Here is a 22,127-nt window from a genome sequence, read left to right as displayed (position 1 = left end):
GAGTGAATAAAATCACTCTTTAGTGAGAGTGAATTTCACTCCAAAAGGAGTGGTCACTCATACAGCTCCAAAGAGGAGTGGAAAACCACTATTTTTGAGTTAATAGCTCTGAAATAAACAAGTGAATGGGACTGACAAAAAATAATCACAGAAATAGGCACAAAATGTTCATTCATTCATGTATTTTTGTGAGCAAAGGAATTACAACACAATAAGTGTTATTACATGTTAATTAAGATTAAAATGGTAATTTTGGCATGATTAAAAGCTTAGTGACGTAGGACTATGGGCCTAACATCACACATGTAGATAGACGTGCTGCAGTATATAAACATGATAAATTAGAGACTGGTCAGAGATAACAGGCCTATGCTTTGGCCTGACCCTATAGCCTAAGCCTAGCTAGAGGCCTATAGTCCTCTGACTTTTGGCATCACACATGCAGATATAATGTGCTGCAGTATATAAACATGATAAATTAGAGACTGGTCAGAGATAACTGGCCTATGCTTTGGCCTGACCCTATAGCCTAAGCCTAGCTAGGTATATGCCTGGCCTTGCTGCATGTGATCCTGTGGCTACTGGTATGTATAGCATGACTAGCGCATCGGACTCGGAGATGTGATCGGGTACATACTAACAATAAAAAGGCTGACGCAGTATAACAAACATTACAATTATTACACAAGTACACTCAATCATTTACAGGTTTATGAAGTAATACATGTACCAGGTATGCATAGCAGTGCATGAGTGTGCTACCGTAATGCCGGACCGACAATGTGAATCAATGTGTTCAACAAATGAAGAAGCTTCATGGGTACAATTATCACCTTTGAGACAGTAACATCAGATTTTTAGTTGTCGATTACAATCTGCAATGATTCAACATATAAATAAAATAGTTCAAAGTATACTTACCAACGAAAATATTGGCTATTTCTTCGCCAAACTGCTACTGACAACTCCACCGCCATTGCTACAACGACTATTCGCCGAATGAATAATCACAATTTTTTTGTGGCTCTCAGCGTGAAAATCCGGCTTTCTGATTGGCTGTACGAACTGTGGATTCACTCCGCAAAGAGTGATTGTAATTTCACTCTGAAATTGAGCGGTAATTTTGGATCACTCTGTAAGGAGTGAATCTACATTGACCGAGTAGAAGCTTTTTTTCACTCTAAAAGAACGACTAACCGCTCGAATAGAGTGAGAATGAAATCACTCCAAGTTCCGAGTGAAATTTTCACTCTTTTACATTTAGAGAGTACTTCAGTGTACTTCAGTGTACTATTTCTCTTTGCGCCAATAGTTTGTTCACATAGGCCCATGGGTAGATTTACCCCAGGACAGAGTGGGCACAGGCCTGGGTGCCACGGTTTTAGGGGGCCAAAACTGATGCTTGTGTACGTGTGTGTGATTTTGACCAAATTAATCTCATATTTATATTTTGACCATTTGACCTCTTTGCACAAATTATTCTGTTCGCGCGTATTTGTACTATCATAATAGCCACGGATCCAAACTATGCTTCCTCAAAATCCTCTATTTCATTTCATCGTCGCAGCACATAGTGGCGTACGTGAAGGACAAAATACGTTTCCGAGCAAACCGTTTTTGAAGGATATGCTACTAGTAACGGGGTCTATACTTCTCCACTGTTATCTCTCAGTGGCCCGATTCCATTTGAAATTGAAGTTTAAGTTAGGTCTAAAGCTATACGCCACTATGTGAAACGGAAAATTTGGAAAATCACTCTACGCCACTATGTGTTGCGACTGACGATTTATCCTGGTCAAATCAGATAAATACCCAACATTTAGTATAAAATGTAAACATTTTCATGTGATTATACATGCGCAATTGTTCCACCGTATCGGGAATGTTTCAAACATTTTCCTCCCTCGATGACATGTGACCCTGATACTGATACTACACCACTGGAAACAGGGGGGGGGTTGTCGAAAGAGGATGGTCAAACAAATTTAGCTGTCCACTCGGAGGAGGGATGGGTCAAAAAGTTTTGGAGCGAAACAATTGAAGAAAACCAGGCCCCCTACCAAAGTATTAATGAACATTCCCTTATCCACACTCAATTTACAACATTTCAATCTACGATCCCTTGACCACAGCCATAAAGCCGTTATTGCTTGGTTTATTTGTTATTTTTTGGGGGTTTTTTCTACTTGTATTACTACTATTACTATTATTTTCTGTATTTTTTCCGAAAAAGCGTCAAATTTGGCTCAGGGGTAGCTTTGGATGTTCTGACCAAATTGTGCTTTTTGGCTTTTAGCTTCACCGTCACATATAAGTAAAACTATATTTTTCTGTGAATCCTTAAAACCAGTGGGGTAGATTGGTGTGGTTTTCAACAAGATATGAGCAACATCTGTGCTTTTCCGATAAATGGACAATGGTATCAGTATTCTGCAGCATTATACAGTGGCGTACAGTGGCCGCTCCTACCCGGAAGGCTGAAGAAAATTCAATTTTGCCCAAAATGGTTGACCCATTTTTTTTTTCGGTGGTTTGAAAAAGTGAAGAGCAAAAAGATATAAATAAATTTAAAAAAAAAGGATTATAGGCGCTAGCGCCCTAAAAGCAACACATTTTGATGTATACATGTAGTACCATTGTTTCACAATTGTTTATACTTTTTCAAAGTTTCCGCCCTTTTATCTTTACTAATTCTTTTTCCGCCGCCCCTTCGTTTTTGCTGCCCCCTGCTTTTACCCCGGGGGGCCCGCGCCCAAAAGTCCCCCCCCCCCCAAATACACGCGACTATATGTAAAAGCTGTTCAGGCATGCAAAGGAAAAGTCTTCAAATTCTGATTAATGAGATTTTGTTATGGTTTTTATGGGCAATTACTAATAACATGGAATGTATTGCCAATGAATTTAAACTGTGATGAATCCATGTTATTGCCCATAAAGAATGATGGAATCTGTTTTGATAACTTAATCAAAATATCTGAAGTGCATACGACCTCATCCATTTGTACGATAGCCTTATTGCAGATGAATGAAATTGACTTATATTTTCTTAGCAATTACCTTTAATGTGATTGTGTTATCCTTTATTTGCAATTACTATAAATAACATGACACATTGTTATTGCCCATAATGCAACCGAATGGTTTAAATAATAGCTACAATTGTGTTGAACATTTTTTAAAGGGAGTCTCCGGCAATCATAACATTATGCCTTATATTATTAGAAAAATAATTATCAAGTACGAATCACATGGTTTATTTGAAACAAATCCATACTGACCATATAAACGAATAAAAACAGTCGGCTCTCAACATGCGATATTCAAAATCCCCGCGCTGAAATTGTCTAAGTGCAATGACGTAATGATTGTTTGTGCTCAATTGTCGTTAGTTTTCATTGTATACTGAGGCGTCATTGCACTCATCAATTTCGACACCCAATTTTGAATATTGCGTGTTGAGAGACGGATGTTTTTATTCGTTTTTATGGTAACTATGACTTTGTTTTAAATAAAACCACGCGATTCGTGCTTGATAACAATTTTTCTTACATATAAGGCATGATGCTGTGATTGCCGGATATTTCCTTTAAGCTATGGTATCTCACAATATTCGAAATGTTCTACTTTTGATTATGTGGACCCAAATAAAGTAATATACTTTTAGTGCTTTTCTTCTGGAATTCCAATTTATATTTCCACCATTATCTTCCTAATAACAAAGAAAGTCACCTAACCCAAAACACTCACATTATTACGTGTTTGAATGCATGAAACTGACCGTTAATTTAATACAAGTGCAAAGAAACTAGCGTGTCGAAACACAGCTCAGTCTTGTGTTTTGGGGAAAACGGATTTGATAAAAGATGGCAAAGAGTACCAAGTTAGCAAACGTCTTTGCCGCCGCAATGTTTTGTTTCGGCAAGCAATAATAGGGGAGAGCGTGGCGCAATGGTTAGGGTACTTGCCTTTAGTGCATGAGGTCCCGGGTTCGATTCCTGGCGGTGGCGATTTGCTGGGATATTGACTTGGAAAAAAAAAGTCTGAAATTAATTGGCAACTTCTGTAGATTAAATTCAGAATTCCGCTCTCCCCATGGTTCATTTATAATTGGGTAAATGAATCATGAAAGTACTCCGTCCTTTGGAGGGGACGTTAAGCCGTCGGTCCCGTGTACAGAGAGCCATATCTGTACATGTATCTCGCAGCCAGTTTCGAAAAGAGTAGGGTGTTAACCCCTGACTGTTCCCAACCCGTCCCGGTGTTAAAATGGACCCCAATGGAAGTAAGCTTCAATAGAGGCTTTCTTGGGTTATCCAGGGTTGTCAAAACCCGAACAAATCAAATAAAATAAAAAATAATGATTTGCACATAATTAATAATTAATAATTAAACATAGAAAGCCTAAAACCGCTTACATCGGTATTGTCCTTTTGACCTTTTGACCTTTTAGGTAAATCCCAGAAGCCTGAATCCTGAGATCAGTAATCTTGGTTAATCTTGCGGAATGTATCTAAAATGTCATCAAAAGATAGAAGGCGGTTTTCGATAAGCCAATGTGATATTCTATTTCCCAATTGGGCGTCATATACATACGCAATTGCCTGTACTAGTTAAAGGTAGAGACAATAGAACTATTTGACCTCACAAATGAATTTATCAAGTCATTGCCAATCTAAATATGTATACTTGTATATACTTTAGACAGTTATGAAGCCCGAAAATTCCCATAGTTCATGGGTTAAGACCAACCTAAATACTATCACTACTTCAGCTGTGTATCTTACCTACAAAGTGGTTCTTTTAATTAAAAATGCAATAAATAAAATCACTCTGCGCTTTTCGTACTGACCAGACTATAGTAATGTTCATTCACCGAAAGGGCTTACTTTTTTTTCTGTGCACACTATAGACAACAATTTACAATGTAGAAAAACGCTTTAATACTACTGTCTGTCCAATTAACTTAAACACCCGTTTTTTATTATTTATTTGAAAAAATAAAATTATATAAGTTAGACAAAAGTCATGAGAATGTTCTAATGGACCTCGGACCGAACAAGATTTTGAAATATGTGTCTATAATGCCGACTCTCATTCAATATTAACTATATTTCGACAATAAATCGGGACCAGAGAACTATTCCCATAGATGAAAAACTTTTTAAAGGAAAGTCTATTTCAAAGTCAGGGACGATTAAAATCGAAGTCATGCAGTGGAAAATGATACATTCAAAAATTGTATTTATCTATTGCTATGGTAGTTAATCCGATTATTACGTAACTGCAGCGTATAGTTAATATGCATTTATTTCATCACAATACACACTATTCAAAAAGACTCATACTCTGCACACAATAAAGACAGGCGGAGAAACAACGACCTTTATCTACCGGTGTTCCGTATTGATCAAAGATTTTGTTTCTTCTTATTTGACTGCACATCCGTATAGGACATCTACCTTCAAAGTAAACTAATCAAACCGTCCAAATACGTATTTGGTAAATGGTACGCAACGTTTTGCGGATCGTTTTCAAATTTGCGGTCAAGATGCTCAAATTTCATTTGCGGTTATAATATTACCAAATATCCTTACAACAAGAAAAACTTCTTAGGTTAAAGGTCACTAGCAAATTTTCTTTCATGAATATTTTCGGAAACATCTATATAATTATCTAATATGATAAAAACCGGGTGTCTAAGTTAATTGTACAGACAGTAGCAACTATTAACCATGCTTCAGTGTGCAAGTCCTCTAACGTGGTAATGAAATTTGTCTCGTTCCGGGGGTACTTCCATTATAATAGCTCAGTGAAGGTATTTTATAGGGTCTATGGTGGAGATGACTATTGCTTTCCCCGTTTGTTCAATCTAGAAGAAGAAAGAAGTTAAAAGAAGCTTTGCCCGTAATCAAGCTACGAGAACAGCCGTTTGAGTGAAACTTTTGTATGTACTTTCTATCGCATTGCATTGATGTGAACCTTACACGGTGTACATATATAAAACCTACACCAACATTAGTCGTTTTATCCCCGCGATTATCAAATTGATTTTATAGTCTTCTGCTTGCCAAGTAATATTATAGAGTTCAAACTTAAAGATATCAATTGTCTTTTATACTTTCCCGGCTTACAGTAAAGAGTTTTTGGTAAAAACAAAATGGGCAAAAGAGGTGAACCTGTATTATAAACAGTAAACGGAATTGGCCAGACACATCCATGCTCATCGTTCAACAATTTCTTGCATTACAAAAGTTCGAGTTACAATCTATGTTACTAATAAAAATGTCTTCATTGATTTTAAGCTATTATGATAATTCAGATAAAAGGCAGTCCCTATAGCAAATAAATGTCTAGTTAAAAATGTGACATTTTAATAACAAATTAAAAAACGCCTGAAACAGCATAATCGTTGACATGGAAACGGAATATTGCAAGCATGTCAGAAATTTGTCAACATGGCAGAAAGGTTTCTCAAGACTCTTCTGAGCATTTTTGATATATGATTTGTCCATTTTAAACATCTGCCCAGCGACGCGATATTCATGGGGCTCGGTTAGGTTTATTGTTTAAAATGCACCCTACATATTTCCATTTTTCTTGACAAAACGAGGTGGACTTAGTTAGTCTGTTGCCTGTTGCTGACTCTACCAGGTTATTTCTGAATAATTTTAAGTGATAACTTTTAAAATGTGTCATTAACCTGGAAGGACAGTTTAGTGCTCAAAGCTTAACCCTACCACCAGGAGGTTAGTATGGTCGTTGAAGATAAAAAACAGGTACTACCCGGAAAAAATTGTTAACAAGCTGATTTTTGCACCAGATAAGTAGAATGCATTATAGAATAACATATCCAAAATCCGCAGAAATCCGCCATGGGGAATTTGTTTTATCCAAGATGGCCGCCAAAATGACCGCCATACCATATAATTTGCTGTATCTCAGCTTCTGAAGCAGATGTGATGATGATTTTAGTGTCGTCTTTGAATAGGTGTAAGAGGTCAGAGAATTCATGTGAACATATCTAGAACACTGATGTCTTCATTCACACTAAAATCCAAGATGGCCACCAAAATGGCCACCATACCATATAATAAGCTTATCTCAGCTTCTGAAGCAGATATGATGATGATTTTAGTAAGTTTGAATAGGTTTTGGAGGTCATATAATTTAACAATGCAATTATCTATAACACTGATGTCTTCATTCACACAGCAATCCAAGATACCTGCCAAAATGGCCGCCACCACATGATATATTTGGCTATATTTTTGCTTCTGAAGCATACATGAAAATGACTTGCTGTGTCTTTGTATAGGTTTTAGGGACAAAAAAATTATTACGTATATAACGCACTGAAGTCTTCCTTCACACTTGAATCCAAGATGGAAAACCAAAATGAATATAATTATACATAATTAGCTCTCGCTATATATAGCTACTGAAGATGATTTTAATCTATCGTAGAATAGGTTCTGGGGGAATAGGTTTTAGGGGTCACAGATTATAATTTTGCTATTACTTAAACACTGCAAGTATAATCTCCTCAGCATTTCAGCAATTTTCTCCCCTGCAATCCCCACAAGCTGTAAGACATTTAAGTCCATTTTTGCGACATTAACATCTGTTACTTGCACAAGGATTCCTGGAGGAGGGTTTACACTTCTATCGAACAAACTGAAGCAAGCTTTGAGGTGCTGAATCCAAATATGTCATGACTGGTGTACATAACCCAAAGTACTGCTCACCCGCTCCGCTTGCAAATGATTCTGCAGGCTGTGCAAATATGCCGCTCTTTCAGTAGGTAGAAGCTTCTGTGCATTAAGAGAGGCGTTGTTTGAGGAAACCACAGTGATGAATTTGGCGAAGCATGGAGCGTTTAGAGAATCTTCTTACTTGCCACCATATAAGATAACAAACAATCTGATGCCGGATTCACCAATTTGTTGAACTTGTTCTACTGTCCGGCGATATGTCCCCTCAGGATTGCTCATCAACACAGGTATCTGCTGTAATTCCTTTGACTGTTTTTCTTCAACAGATTAGTTTTCCCGTGGCCAAATGTAGCAGAAGTGGTGTCACAACCACTCGATGCACGGATGAACAGGAGATGGGATGTCACTACTTCATCAGCTTTGTTAACAAAGTCTTGAACTTTCTATACCACCATCCCTTCCTTCTGTGACCTTTATCCTCTGAATGGAAGTAGATATCGGCCATATTCTGGTTCCAGTGGTAAATCAAAAGGACAAGTATACCTGTGCCATCTGCTACCTCTGCTACTTCTCTTCCTTTAGGCAAATTGAAGGGTATGCCACTATCAAGGTGTCTGCATATCCAGTACTATCATTGTGCACGATCTGAAGTCTGAACATTAGTTTCCAAGTAAAAAGATAATCTGACTTATTTGTCATTCATGCTGATTGCATCAACTGTGACAAGACACGGCGGTTGGGGTAACCATTCAGAAAGACCATTATGAATCTTAAAAAGGCGTCAGTTAAAAGAAGTGACCAAGTGCGGTCTTTAGATCATCTGCTTTCAGCAATTCAGGTTGATAAACAGAAAATTTATATTAAATCATCTGTTTTCACACCTTGTAGCTATAGGACAGAGTGACTCCATATTCTGACTATGATCTTGCCACAATACCCACTTCTCTATTGAAGCTATGTGCGTAAACCAGTGAAAGCACAACTAGCAAAGCCTAAACGGTGTGAAATCGTCTTAGCAAAGGGAGCAACTTATGCATGTTCTTGATGGCAGCACTCTTTCTTCATAAGGTTAAATGGAATGTGAATCATGTGCGTTTAAGATATGGAAACTGTTGCGTTGTTTTTTATGGCTATGCACAGGGTCCGTCAATAAAAGACCCGATGATGGGCACCAGAGAAGAGTGGAGGAAACATGTGCAGATATCCAGCTCACAGAATCTATGAAGGCTCACCACAACCAACAGATTTTCCTCTATATCTCGAATTGAGAAGAACAAAAGTCAGTTCATCTCATTGCTGAGTCGATACGTGGAAGCCATTGATAGTATCATGCAATCTAGATCAATCAAAGGAATTACAGCAGCCGGAAAGTGAAGCCGGCATCAGATTGTTTGTTATCTTTATTATGGTGGCAAGTAAGAAGATTCTCTAGCTCTAAAACGTTCTACCCTTTACAAAATTCATTATTATGGTATCCTCAAACAAGGCATCATGTAATACACAGAATCATCCACCTACTGAAAGAGCGGCATATTTCCAGCCTGCAGAATCATTTGCAAGCGGATGCGCAAAGCTTTGCGTTAAGCTCACAACCAATGACCATAATGATCAAGAGCATATAAGAGCATCCAGAACATATTCAAAGATTAAAATCATCATCGGCTGTATAGCGAGAGCTAATTATGTATAATAGTACTTTTAATAGTCATTTTGGTGGTCATCTTTGATTCCAGTGTGGGTGAAGACTAAATTATTGACCTCTGTGTCACCTAAAACCTCCGTATTCAAAGTCACAAAAATCATTGTTATATCTGCTTCAGACGCAAAGATAGCTAATAATGTCATATGGTGGCAGCCATTTTGGCAGCCATCTTGGATTCCTGTGTGAATGGAGACATCAGTGTTTTAGATAATTGCATATTTGAATTCTATTACCTCCAAAACCTATTCAAAACACTAAAATCATCCTCATATCTGCTTCAGAAGCTGGGATACAGCTAATTACATGTTGTGGTGGCCATTTTGGCGGCCATCTTGGATTCCAGCGTGAGTGAGTGAAGACTTCAGTGTGGCTTTTTTGCGGTCAAATTATTGAATTATTTGTCACCTAAAACCTCAGTATTCAAAGTCACAAAAACCATTGTCATATCTGCTTCAGACGCAAAGATAGCTAATAATGTCATATGGTGGCAGCCATTTTGGCAGCCATCTTGGATTCCTGTGTGAACTGAATGAAGACATAAGTGTTTTAGATAATTGCATATTTGACTTCTATGACCTCCAAAACCTATTCAAAACACTAAAATCATCATCATATCAGCTTCAGAAGCTGGGATACAGCTAATTACATGTTGTGGTGGCCGTTTTGGCGGCCATCTTGGATTCCAGTGTGAGTGAAGACATCGGTGTTCTAGATGTGTACAAATTTGAATTCTCTGAACTCTTACACCTATTCAAAGAAACTAAAATCATCATCATATCTGCTTCAGAAGATGAGATACAGCAAGTTATATGTTCAACGACCATACTAGGTCTTTTTGGTGACTGGAAGGGAAAAAATGAGGAATAAAGAGAGAGAACAGAGAAATATGTTGTTTGCTCTGGGTGGGATTCGAACCAGAGACCCCTCGCCACTGGTCTTACGCTGGCAGGGCCAGCGAAAGCGTGACTATAAATCAATTTGGGTGATTACGCGATTTGTGTCGCAGTGAAGTTGCTTGTAGTACTCAGGCCGGTTAGGGTTGATGCAAGAGTAAACTCGGAGTATATTGTAGTGGTATGGAGTACTGAAGAGGTGAGTGAATATGCATGATAATTTTATAAATTAGGTTATCATTTTCCCCTTCGTATACATTAGGATATGCAAGTGTGAACACTATCATACTGCTGTTTTTTTGTTTTTTTGTTTTTATTCCGTGACAATTTACTGTAATAACAGGTCTTGATGTACTGGCATATTTATATTCGCCATGTTCACCTCCTTGACATAGAAACATCTAGGTACTATTAACATCAAAGTTGGGTAACCCTCATCAAAAACGCTCAAATAACGGACTACGCCGGGGGTAATGGTAAACGTTAGTTTCAAATAACAACTTGTAGAACGGTATTCTAATACCCGCATTTCAAGTTACAGCAGAATCCTTATGTACCTGGTTACGCCAGAGCCAGCCTGGAATTTACATCTAAAGTTTCATGTAATTAAATACCACACACCAATTTGCTATTATTGTGAACCCCTTGAAAGATCCATGCTAAAACGTGTTTATTTTTCACTTACATATAAACTAAAATGTGGTGTTAAAAACATGTATATTAAATGTAATTTTCATGATTATGATGTTATGAAATATACATCTATTTATTTTCCCATACCTGTTTGTATGATATCTTATGTAGGCCTATGCCTCTTGTATAAATTCTTATTCTTGGTATCTTATCTTTTGCTAGTTTCACATAACTGCCCAGTGCTTGCTTGCTTTAGCATTCTTCCCCCTTTTTGTGCTCGTTCCTCTCATTGCATTTCTTTCTAAAGGGCATCATTTCCAACTGGCAATTAATAATGAGACACCATCTCATAGAGTTGAGTTTTTCATGATTGTATAATATTCTTACATTCTTGCCATCTCAAATAATACTATCATTGATTGTTTATGTGATGATGATCCACCAGAATGGCCCTCTGCATTTGTTACCACGTGTGTTTTGTCTTAGTCTTCATGGACTATTGCTCATTTTTTCAGAATAGGCTTTTCTGGGAGGCATCATCAAACAAATCTGGTGTATTATAATAAATATGGGTCGTGAATACTATATGTACTTTTCATGATAATATTGATACAATAATATACATTTTATATTACCATTCTTGGTTGTACCTACATCATTATTTAGTTGCCTACTGTTTAATATGTTTAATGATACCTTATGCATGCTTCGTATAAATTCGTTTTCTCGGTATCTCTTATTTATACAACGTAACACTCTGTAGTGATCCATGACTATAGGCTATTGATCTATAGCTATAGTCTATTATTTTTCGGTTTGTTGCTCGACTTCATCACACACTCAGTTGATCTCAAACAATATCTATTTTATCAATCATGCGTTTAGCGTCAATAATGATTCTTGTCTCACTATATATATTTGTATAATCGTGATTATCTGATGCTTGGGTTACTTTTGCCTACATTGTGCTATTAACAACTTTCATGTTAATTTAATTTATATTGACATATCTGTTCAATTCTCAATCTTTGGTTTGACATTTTTTACATTGCGTGCTGCTCTGAATATAATTATTGCCATCTAAATAATATATAATGGAATTGCAAATAAGTGTCAACTATATAGTGTGATAATGCTTCACAAGAATAACACACTGCCTCTTCATAGGCCTTTGATCTCCTTGGTTTGTTGCTCATATTATTATTTTTGGCCTCTCATTGGATGCATCATCACACATAGTTGGACTTTTTTAGTTTATGATGAACTTGTGTACTTTATATTTCCTGCTCCCCTTGAATTCATGTTGTTTGATTTTCTAATAAAGGCATATTTCTCAAACACAGGATGTTTGTGGCAATATGGACATCTTTTCTCATCCCTGTTCCCCTCTCACATCTATATAGATGCTTGTATTGTAATTACCATCTTGCATTTTATGCATCTCATACTGTCCTGGATATCAAATCTGTTATTCACACCAATTCTCATCATTATGTTATGTTGCCTCAGTTATGTAACATTGTATTGCCTATGTGGCTTACGAGTTAGCTATCGTAAGATCTTTGAGCAATCGCTATTCCATCGTGTATTTGATCCACATTGATGTGCTCAATTGTAATAGTACTTAACTTTGTATAGCCTTGTTATACAAAGTTATAATTGTGTTATTACTTATTTAAGTAAGTTTATATTTTTTTCTACCTGATATATATGTCTTGTATGTTTACATGTCCGATCCTACTTCTTTTAACTCTGAACTAGTCTCTGATCTTATTTTCCATCCTTTTTCCTATAATAGCTCACTACACCCATCTGATGGTTTGTCTGATGAGGCTGATGTCACAAATGCTAATGAAGCTCGCTGTACCTACTATGATTCAAGTACTATCTCGAATCACCAGCCTAGCATAGATGACTGTAATTTATCTCTCTTCCATTTAAATTCCAGTAGCCTTGCTAAACACTCAAATGATGTCATTGACTATCTTTCTGTTTTAAACAACCATCTATGGGTTCTCAGAAACCTGGTTTACTTCGGATGACAATTCTTTGCTTTGTGATTTTGGTGATTTCTCCGTTGAAAATTGTGTTAGAGAAAATCGTCGCGGCGGCGGTTGCTCACTATTTGTAAAGTCAAGCATCAATTATTCTATCAGACCTGATCTTGCCATCACCGCCGACGATTGTGACTCTCTATTCATTGAAACAACCCATAACTCCCAAAAGATCATCATTGGTGTTGTTTATAAGCCAGAGTATGTCATATTTGCTGATTTTATATCCTCTCTAACAAATACGCTCGCTCTTGTTTCTAGAGAGAATGGGTGACTTCAATATTGATCTTCTTGTCCACGAGCACAATTCCAAGGTTTCTGAATTTCTTAATTTGCTTTACTCACATGATTACATCCCTACCATCACTCGACCCACCCGCATTAAGACCAACAAAAACGGTCACACCTCTGCAACACTAATCGACAACATATTTACTAACGATATCACTAGTATCATCAACTCTGGTATTGTTGTCACGGATTTATCCGATCACTTCCCTGTATTCATCACTAAACAAACTGACAACAACAAGCCAATCAAAACTACATTAACTCACCAACAGCGTCAATTCCACACGAACAACATCAATGGTTTAAAAAACGCGCTTTCTCTAGTTGATTGGCAGGTTGTTGAAAGTTCTACTAACCCAGATGATGCGTATAATATCTTCATTCATAAATTCAATGACCTTCTTAATATTCATTGTCCGCTAAAAAATAAAATAATTTCTAAACGCAACACCCCTAAAAAACCTTGGGTAACTAAAGCACTTATTAAATCTATTAAAACCAAGGACAAACTTTACAAAACTTACACTTCAAAACCTAACTTTGAAAATAAAAATAAATACACTAATTATAGTAACTATTTAAACCAACTTCTTAGAGTTAGTAAAAGAAATTATATTACAACTAAAATTGAAACTAATAAAAATGATACTAAAAAGTTGTGGCAAACGGTAAATAACTTATTAGGCCGTAATAAAAAATCTAAACTTCCTGAAGTTTTCGTAGATAAAGATAGCACTAAATTAACCGATAATAAACAAATTGCTGATCAATTTAATTCATTCTTTGCTAACATAGGTATATCACTGGCTAATAAGATTCCCGATCCACCTCCTGAGTTTAAGCATGCGTTCTCTTCAAACAATATCCCTCATAGTCTATTCCTATCTCGTACATGTTCCGATGAGATCATTAAATTAACTTCTAAACTTAAAAACAGTCACAGTAGTGGTGATGACTGCGTCAGTAATAATCTTCTAAAACAAATCATTCCTTCCATCAGCACCATACTTGCACATATCTTTAATCTATCACTCTCCACTGGCATCATACCATCAACACTTAAAAAAGCCAACGTTACCCCTATCTTCAAGTCTGGTGATAAACATGACTTTACCAACTATAGGCCCATCTCCATTCTTCCAACTATTTCCAAACTTCTGGAAAGAATTGTATACATCAGGATCCAAGATTTTATCACCCACAACAACATACTAACCAAACATCAGTTTGGTTTTAGACCAGGAAGGTCCACCAACATGGCAGTAAATGCAGGATTACTGACAATCTTGATCAGAAACTACACACAATTGGAATCTTTTTGGATCTCAGCAAGGCCTTCGATACCATAAACCACACTATCCTTCTTGAAAAACTTTATCATTATGGTATCCGGGGCCTTGCTAATGATTGATCCAAAACTATCTCTCTGGAAGAAGCCAAAAAGTCATGGTTAATGGTGTTTGCTCTTATTCTTCTGATGTTACCTGCGGTGTTCCCCAGGGATCAATTTTGGGCCCTCTTCTTTTCCTCCTCTACATTAATGACCTTCCCTGCACCACATCTATTCCACATTTTATATTGTTTGCTGATGACACCAACATCCTTTTTGCACACCATGACCCAAAATTACTTGAATTAACGGAAACGAATTATATTGTATTTAAAAATAAACATAATAATAAACCTGATATTTCATATGATATAAAAATAGCACAACAATTGAAAAAGTAAATACAACTAAATTCTTAGGCCTGCTTATAGATCACAACTTATCATGGAACTCCCACACACAACACATTTCAAAAATAGTTTCCAAATACAACGGTATCATTCGCAAGGTCCGGCAATTCATCCCCTCATCTTCACTTTTCACCCTCTATAACTCTCTTGTTCTTCCATACCTGTCTTACGGTGCTCTTGTGTGGGCTGACCCCAACAACACCAACTTACATTCGCTATTTCGTCTTCAAAAGAGAGTTATTAGAACTTGCACCCACTCCCTATGGCTTGCTCATACTGACCCTCTATTTTCCTCCCTTCGCATTCTAAAACTCTATGATATATACAAACTTCAACTTGGCTCTTTTATGTATCAGTTTCATAATGGTCTTCTCCCTCCAGATCGTCTACATGACAATTTCTTTAACGTAGATGTATCTGCTCATTCTTATAACACGAGACATGCCAATGAGCCATTCATCATCCATACTAACACTATTTTAGCTGGCAATACTTCTAAAACCAAACTACCCCTTCTCTGGAACACTATTCCACTCAACATCAGACACTCTGTGTCCCATGTTGCTATTAAAAGCAGGTTGAAAAAATCCATGGTACTTGAGTATGAATCGGCGTAGCCGCTGCCTATACTCGAAGCCTTACCGTAAGGCTTCGAGTAAGCCTACCACGACAAAAGGAACCAAGTGACATTTTGGCATTTTGAGTTATAAAGGAAAATGTGTTTTAAGATAAGCCTTAAAATATGTTAAGGGGTGCTCATGTGTTGTTTAGTGCTTTAAATAGGCAAAAGCTTTACCTTTAAGACCCATATATAAATGTTTGAACAATTCCATTTTTTGCGTCAAAAATGTCAGTTGGTTCTTTTGTCACGGTTTTTAGCATATTCATTGACTACAGAACTTCGACAAAAGGAACTAAGTGCACAATAAGGTTTGTTTCTAATAACTTAAAACCCAGTTTTATTGCATTTGAACATAAATAAAACATGATGTTTGTTAGTTTCAATAATTTATCAAATACTGACTAGTTCAGCTGTCTTAATTACTTTGTTTGCTATCACAGTCACTATATGATAATGAAAAGAAATGCATGTTATAAACGATTTAGCTTCAAATTTTGGTATTTAAGTAATGTCATGGTTTCTTGTACAGTAACACTACATTATTTTGAAATAAACTGTGTTGAACAAATAAGTTCTGGCTTTAATATTTTGTAAGTTTAAAACTGAAAATAAATCATTATGTAACATTTTAATTTGTATAAGTTATGCAAAGTAACTAATTAATATGCAAAAATTAGTTATCTTAAAGATAACCTTTACTACTTTCAATCATTGCTTTTAACAATGGGTTTCATCATGATAATAACTTAGTTTGTAATTATCATGAAATAAATGCAATTAAATGAGCTCATACATCATGCATGTTTAAATGATTAGAATAATCCAAATGAGCTAATTAATATGGAACACCTCAATGTGTATCTAAAATATGTGAACAAGCCATATTGCATACACAGCAGAAACATTGGAGTTGTGTTTTCACTCAAAAATGTAGACTGAAGGCACTCATGAAAAAAAGTTTGATGTGTGCTACTTTTATAATATTCACTTTTAGCCCTTACAAAAAGTGTTAATCCACAAATTTAATGTACAATGTATGATACATCATTCTAATTGAAGTGTCTATCTTCCAAACAAGGTAGGAATTCGAGGCTAATCTATGATATTATTTGATGACAATACATTAAATCAGCATAAGCAAATTTATTCATAGCAAAAGTAATGATAGTTTACGTATGTAGGAATTAGATTAAAATTTAAATACAGTAACTTGGTACTTTCAGAAAATAATCCCACTTTATGTTGAAGTTCAATCACATGTAAGAACTACATTTGAAAATCACTAATGGTCAATTAAGTCTAGTGAAGCTGCAGCGACAGGCAGGTCTTGCCAAAACTGGCGGCGATTTGTAGGCATAAATTTCAATAAATTACTCAGGATGCCATCTTTCTTGTCTTCTGAGATTCCTCTGGGATGCTTCTTAGCTGGAAATGTTGGCCCTTCCTTCTTCTTGTCCATGATCTTAGCAGCCGTTTTCTTCTTTAGAAAGTCCCCCTGTTTATATGTTGTATCATCCATGGATGGTTTCCACATCAGCTGAGTTGAACCGCGTGTGAACTTTGCCTCTTGGACGTCACTTAGCAAAGGTCTGTTGGTGAAGTTACCTTGACTGAGCCCATTCTCATACATTATGAAATCGGTCGGTTTCATTTGCGCAGCTACTCCCGTCTCGTCAATAATTTGCTTGAAATCCTGCCCGTCATAAACATTCTTCGCCTTTTTCATTCCCGATTCGACTTGATGGTGGAAGCTATCAGCAGACATAAATGTGTGCCCTTTCTCGAGATACTTAAAGATGATTTCATCTGGACCGCCTGGCCGGTTTACCTCATCGATCATAGCGGTATAAATTGTCCAGTTCTTGTTTTGTCCTGCACAATTGTCCATATAGAAGACAAATTTCTTCTTGTCCCTGCACTTGGTATGTCTCATGAAACGCACATATGCACTGGCCACATCATCAGCATTCCTTCCACACATGCTTTCATCCCATATAACACCTATCACTGGATCAGATGACGATGACTGTCCACCTAGGGGAGCGAATGTTTGATGCATTTGGACTAGTCGCCTTGTAAATACACAGTTCTTAATACCAGGCATACGTGGCAGCATGATAATTTTCTGCATGTCAACAGACACAACGGACTCATCTATTGGGTGATCTCTCTTTGTGTCTTTACGGTACCAGTCTCTGGCAACTCCAACTCGCTCCATGTGTTTCTCCCAAGCAGCACACTCCTCACAATTCCTGATGGCAACATTGCCATCTTGTTGGTGGGTCTCTAGATGTACCTTGTGTTCCGTGCATGTCTCGCATTCCTCTTCACCCAACTTTGCAAAGCTAATGTTCATTGACTTCAATGTTGTCCTGTAACGCTCTCGCTTACATATTCCCGGGTGTTTAGTGTTAAAGTCCTTGTACATATCCTTGCAGGTCAGTTCTGGTGCCAGATATCGACGGAGTGGGGCATGCTCCCGTCTGTAATGACTAACCGAAGGGTGATATGAGTTGATGTGATCCTTGATGGTCTGCAGTGCATCGTTGCCAAGCTTGTGTTTGGGTGCATGTCTTCCACGGGCGTCAACTGGTGTTGCGATTTCTTCTGCCTTGATGCTCGCCAGAGTGTGAGTGATAATCTTGTTGTGTTTGTAACCCAGTGTGTGGCGGAAGAAGACGGCACAGACCATTTTGTCATTTCCCTCACTGTCAGGCATGTGGTAGTATCTTGAAACTTCACGGGTCATATGGCTTGCTGGATGTAAAACACGTCTCTTTGGTTCTTCTTGATTTATATGTGTATAAATCCAGTCACGCCTTTTGTTATAGTCCATTTCCCAAAACTGAGAGTGGATGGCTTTTCTTCGCTCTTGATTGATCTTTTGAATACAATGTCTCTTACAGGTAGGGGGGCATGGGTCAAGTAGCGGGTACTTTTGCGAGTCACGTTCTTTACGGGCTTCAGGGGTCCTGGCTGGTTTCCTTTTTTGCTTAAACAGCTTCCTGCGCAGTGGTCTGAAAATTAAACAAAAATAGAAAATACTGAAAATTAATTATTATCATGTAAAAAAAGAATGCACAAAATAAAGAACAAAAAACATTACATACATGTATCATTGTAAACTCCAGTTATAATGTTTTAAAATTCATTCATTCATAAATGGTTTATTTTAAAAGAAAATTTTGTCTTTCACAGTATAAAAACTAACAATTGTGCAATTAAACTACATACAAATAGGATATGACACACATGAAGCACTCACCCCAACACCCCCTCACACCCAACCACCGGCCATTATCCATACTGGCAACAACATACACACACCCACATTCTCTCCCTCTCACAAGGCCTACTTCACTCTCTCACATAATCAATGCTCACTCGCCAAGTATTTATGATTATCTTAAAAGAGTATAATTTCTTCTTAGTTCGGTTATGTTATTTTGTTAATTTATGACTTTGTGATGTTCAATTTTGCAGAATACAAATATTAACTTGTTTTTAAACTACTCTATTTTCATCATCTAACTCATCAAGAACATCTTGATTTATCACAATTACCGTCTTTGCCCGCGTCTTTGTCCTCCAATGCGTTCTCTAAGTGGTGCTGGTGGTGGTCTCTTCTTTCTCTTTGGTGGTAGTGGGTCATAGTCAGAATCATCTGATTCATCAGATTCATCAACTCTGCATAATAAAAAAAAAACCAGATTATTATTAACCTTAAATTAACTTTTTAACACATATCTGCACATTTACATAATTGACAGAGAGTGAAAGAAAAGTCACTATATAATCCAGGAAATTAAATGAATTAAAAGATTCAATTGTTAATTTTATGCATTTATGTAGGCCTACATCTTGATCTTATCACATTTACCGTCTTTGTCCTCCAATGCGTTCTCTAAGTGGGGCTGGTGGTGGTCTCTTCTTTCTCTTTGGTGGTAGTGGGTCATAGTCAGAATCATCTGATTCATCAGATTCATCAACTCTGCATAAAGAAAACAAATTATTATTAACCCTAAGAAATTAACTTCTAACACATATCTGCACATTTACTATTTTGAAAGGCAGTGAAAGAAAAGTCACTATATTATCCAGGAATTAAACAGAGAACCTTCGAGCTAATGACTGGCATGTTTAAAACACTGACAAAAAAATGTGTTCATTACTTCACATTAAAATTGATGCGTCATTATTTCTTATTTTCCAAAAAGACTTATTTGAAATGAAAGTATAAGTATAACCATTCTTTCCCAGATATAACTTTGGACAACTCTCACAATAATTATTGTAAGGCCTACATGTACATGTACTACAAATTTGATCACGTACCTTGCATTTTCCGGGACATTTTCAGTTTCTGATGAATCACTTCCAATGACCATGCTTTCAGGCTCTAGATCTCGGTTATGGTCTACCACTGGTTCATCTTGGACATTGTCTATCTGGTAATCTGTTGACTCTGATGAGGTGCCTTGGATGAGGCCTGGATCTGGCTCTTGGAGATTCGCAACAGCAGGCTCTGATTCACCTTGATCTTGATTCTTCTCCATGTTGATTGTCCCACTGATAATGAAATGAATTACATGTAAGATTCAAATATTAATTTGTATGCATTTGTGTACAGGCCTACAAAAATAAATGACGAACAAGTACGGAAAAAAGTTGAAACCGAGCAATGTTTATGTTTATTGCGACCAAGCTTGCATTTTGTTACTACGCTACATATGCTGTACACAAGGTGTGCGTCATCGCGCACGCACAGAGTTCTGCGTCATGATGCCGTCCTCACGCATGCTGACACATGCAGATGATATCATGCACATAATGCAATTAAGCAACCTTTTATCATGGCCTTTATAAAATTGAAATTTATTGTACTATTTTTTCCCTATTTAACTAGGCCTATTTCTTTAAAATAATTTCCATCACACAATTAGTAATAATATCACTGACCAGTAAGTTCTATTTAATTTTGTAAGCTTAATCCAAAAAATTAGGCTTATAAATTTGATCAACATTAACAAAAGGTAATACACCACATTAAATAGGCCTACTTTTGTACTAAAAATATATATCATTGCTTTGATCATGATGTTCAAATTCATTAGATGATTTTCATAGATATTGTAATATCGATATCTTCTGTTTTATATTTCCAGTCCTTTTAAAAATAATCATTTGAAAATGTGTAAAATGAACAGCATTTATAATATATCATACGATACTTGTATTTTCTTGTGTTTATGGTTATCAGGTGATTTTAATATACAGGTAACTCTAGGCAAAAAATATAATGCACTTTTTATTTTATTTTAAAGCAATAAAAGAGGGTCACAATTTGAATATAATACTTACTCTTTATGAAGCAGCTGGAACAAACTAGCGAAGGATGCCATCCTTCTGATCATGCGATACTGATAGTAGTTAATACTCTGTCTTTTTCACCTTAAAGAGTCACCTTGAACAAAACTTTATGATTATGAAGTTGAAGTTGGTTCCTTTTGTGATGGCTATCTGCAGGCTACTACAAACAAGTTACCATGGTCTGTTATCCCCCAAGCAGGATGTTCACCATCACTAAGTGAAAAGCTTATTGTGATTGGCCAATACAAGTGGTTTGGCTCCTCTTAACACAAGATACAATAATCAATAATTGGGTTTGGTCACTTGGTTCCTTTTGTCATGGTTTTCCTGTATTGAATGTGATGTTGGGTTCTTTTGACATGCTAATTAATGAGTAATTAAACATTTTTGGACATTAATTTTATATTTCATACATGTAATATGGTGTACTTATTCACCCCCACTACATAACTCAATTTCACCAAAATGTCACTTGGTTCCTTTTGTCGTGGTAGGGCAATTATGTACTTTGTAAAATCTAATGTATCATACTTATGATTCTTATCATGCATTACTATGCAATATGCATCCATTGTATCAACAAACATCTAAAATGTACTCTGCCATCAGTATAAGATAATTAGAAATATTATTATTATACTATTTTATCATTATGTTATATATTATTATATTATAATATTACTATATTATCATTACATTATTATGTTCTTATAATATTATATTAAAACATTAAAACTTTTATATTTATTATCATGTATTACTATGTTATAGTTTGATAGTATGTATTATTCACTGAGCGTGTTTGTAGAGAGCCAGCTTATCCGTTGTTAGGCGCTTATCATCGTAGAAGTACTTCAAAATCAATTGCCATTGCAGTGTTGTATTTCCGTGATAAACTACTACATGCACGCTCGTAATATCATTATGCATTTAAAGTGTATTTTGGTCAATCATACATAGTAATGCTATTCTAATTTAATTATATTGATTTAATTGAATACATGAATACAAAAGCCACCTAAGTCCATGCGAAGTTATTTTGAGAGAAAAACCCGTGTATCATTTTAATTCCTTCAGTTAGATTTACCTGGTCAATATGGTAAGTTTTAC

At 36.4% G+C, this 22,127-nt stretch overlaps 1 protein-coding gene across 1 annotated transcript; it reads right to left on the bottom strand.

Moving 5' to 3' along the window:
- Nucleotides 1–16,929: 16,929 nt before the first annotated feature.
- LOC140161755 (uncharacterized) lies at nt 16,930–21,480 on the bottom strand. Its single transcript, XM_072185053.1, has 5 exons — nt 21,009–21,480; nt 19,983–20,216; nt 19,528–19,638; nt 19,212–19,334; nt 16,930–18,664 (listed from the first exon to the last, which is right to left on the bottom strand). Exons 1-5 carry the CDS (start codon nt 21,059–21,061, stop codon nt 16,930–16,932), a joined length of 2,256 nt encoding a protein of 751 aa, XP_072041154.1. The 5' UTR covers nt 21,062–21,480.
- Nucleotides 21,481–22,127: the final 647 nt, after the last annotated feature.

This window comes from Amphiura filiformis, chromosome 10 (assembly GCF_039555335.1).
Source record: "Amphiura filiformis chromosome 10, Afil_fr2py, whole genome shotgun sequence".
Classification (NCBI taxonomy): Eukaryota; Metazoa; Echinodermata; class Ophiuroidea; order Amphilepidida; family Amphiuridae; genus Amphiura; species Amphiura filiformis.
The sequence above is the reverse complement of the archived record's forward strand: the minus strand, read 5'-3'. Positions and strand labels throughout refer to the sequence as shown.

Bases quoted from the DNA above. Each gene is read 5' to 3' on its own strand.
- LOC140161755 (XM_072185053.1), bottom strand. From the start codon at position 21,061: ATGATCAGAAGGATGGCATCCTTCGCTAGTTTGTTCCAGCTGCTTCAT. The intron at 20,217-21,008 runs GTAAGTATTATA...TTTCATTATCAG, and splicing joins TTCCAGCTGCTTCATAAAGA to TGGGACAATCAACATGGAGA. The intron at 19,639-19,982 runs GTACGTGATCAA...TTCTTTATGCAG, and splicing joins AATGTCCCGGAAAATGCAAG to AGTTGATGAATCTGATGAAT.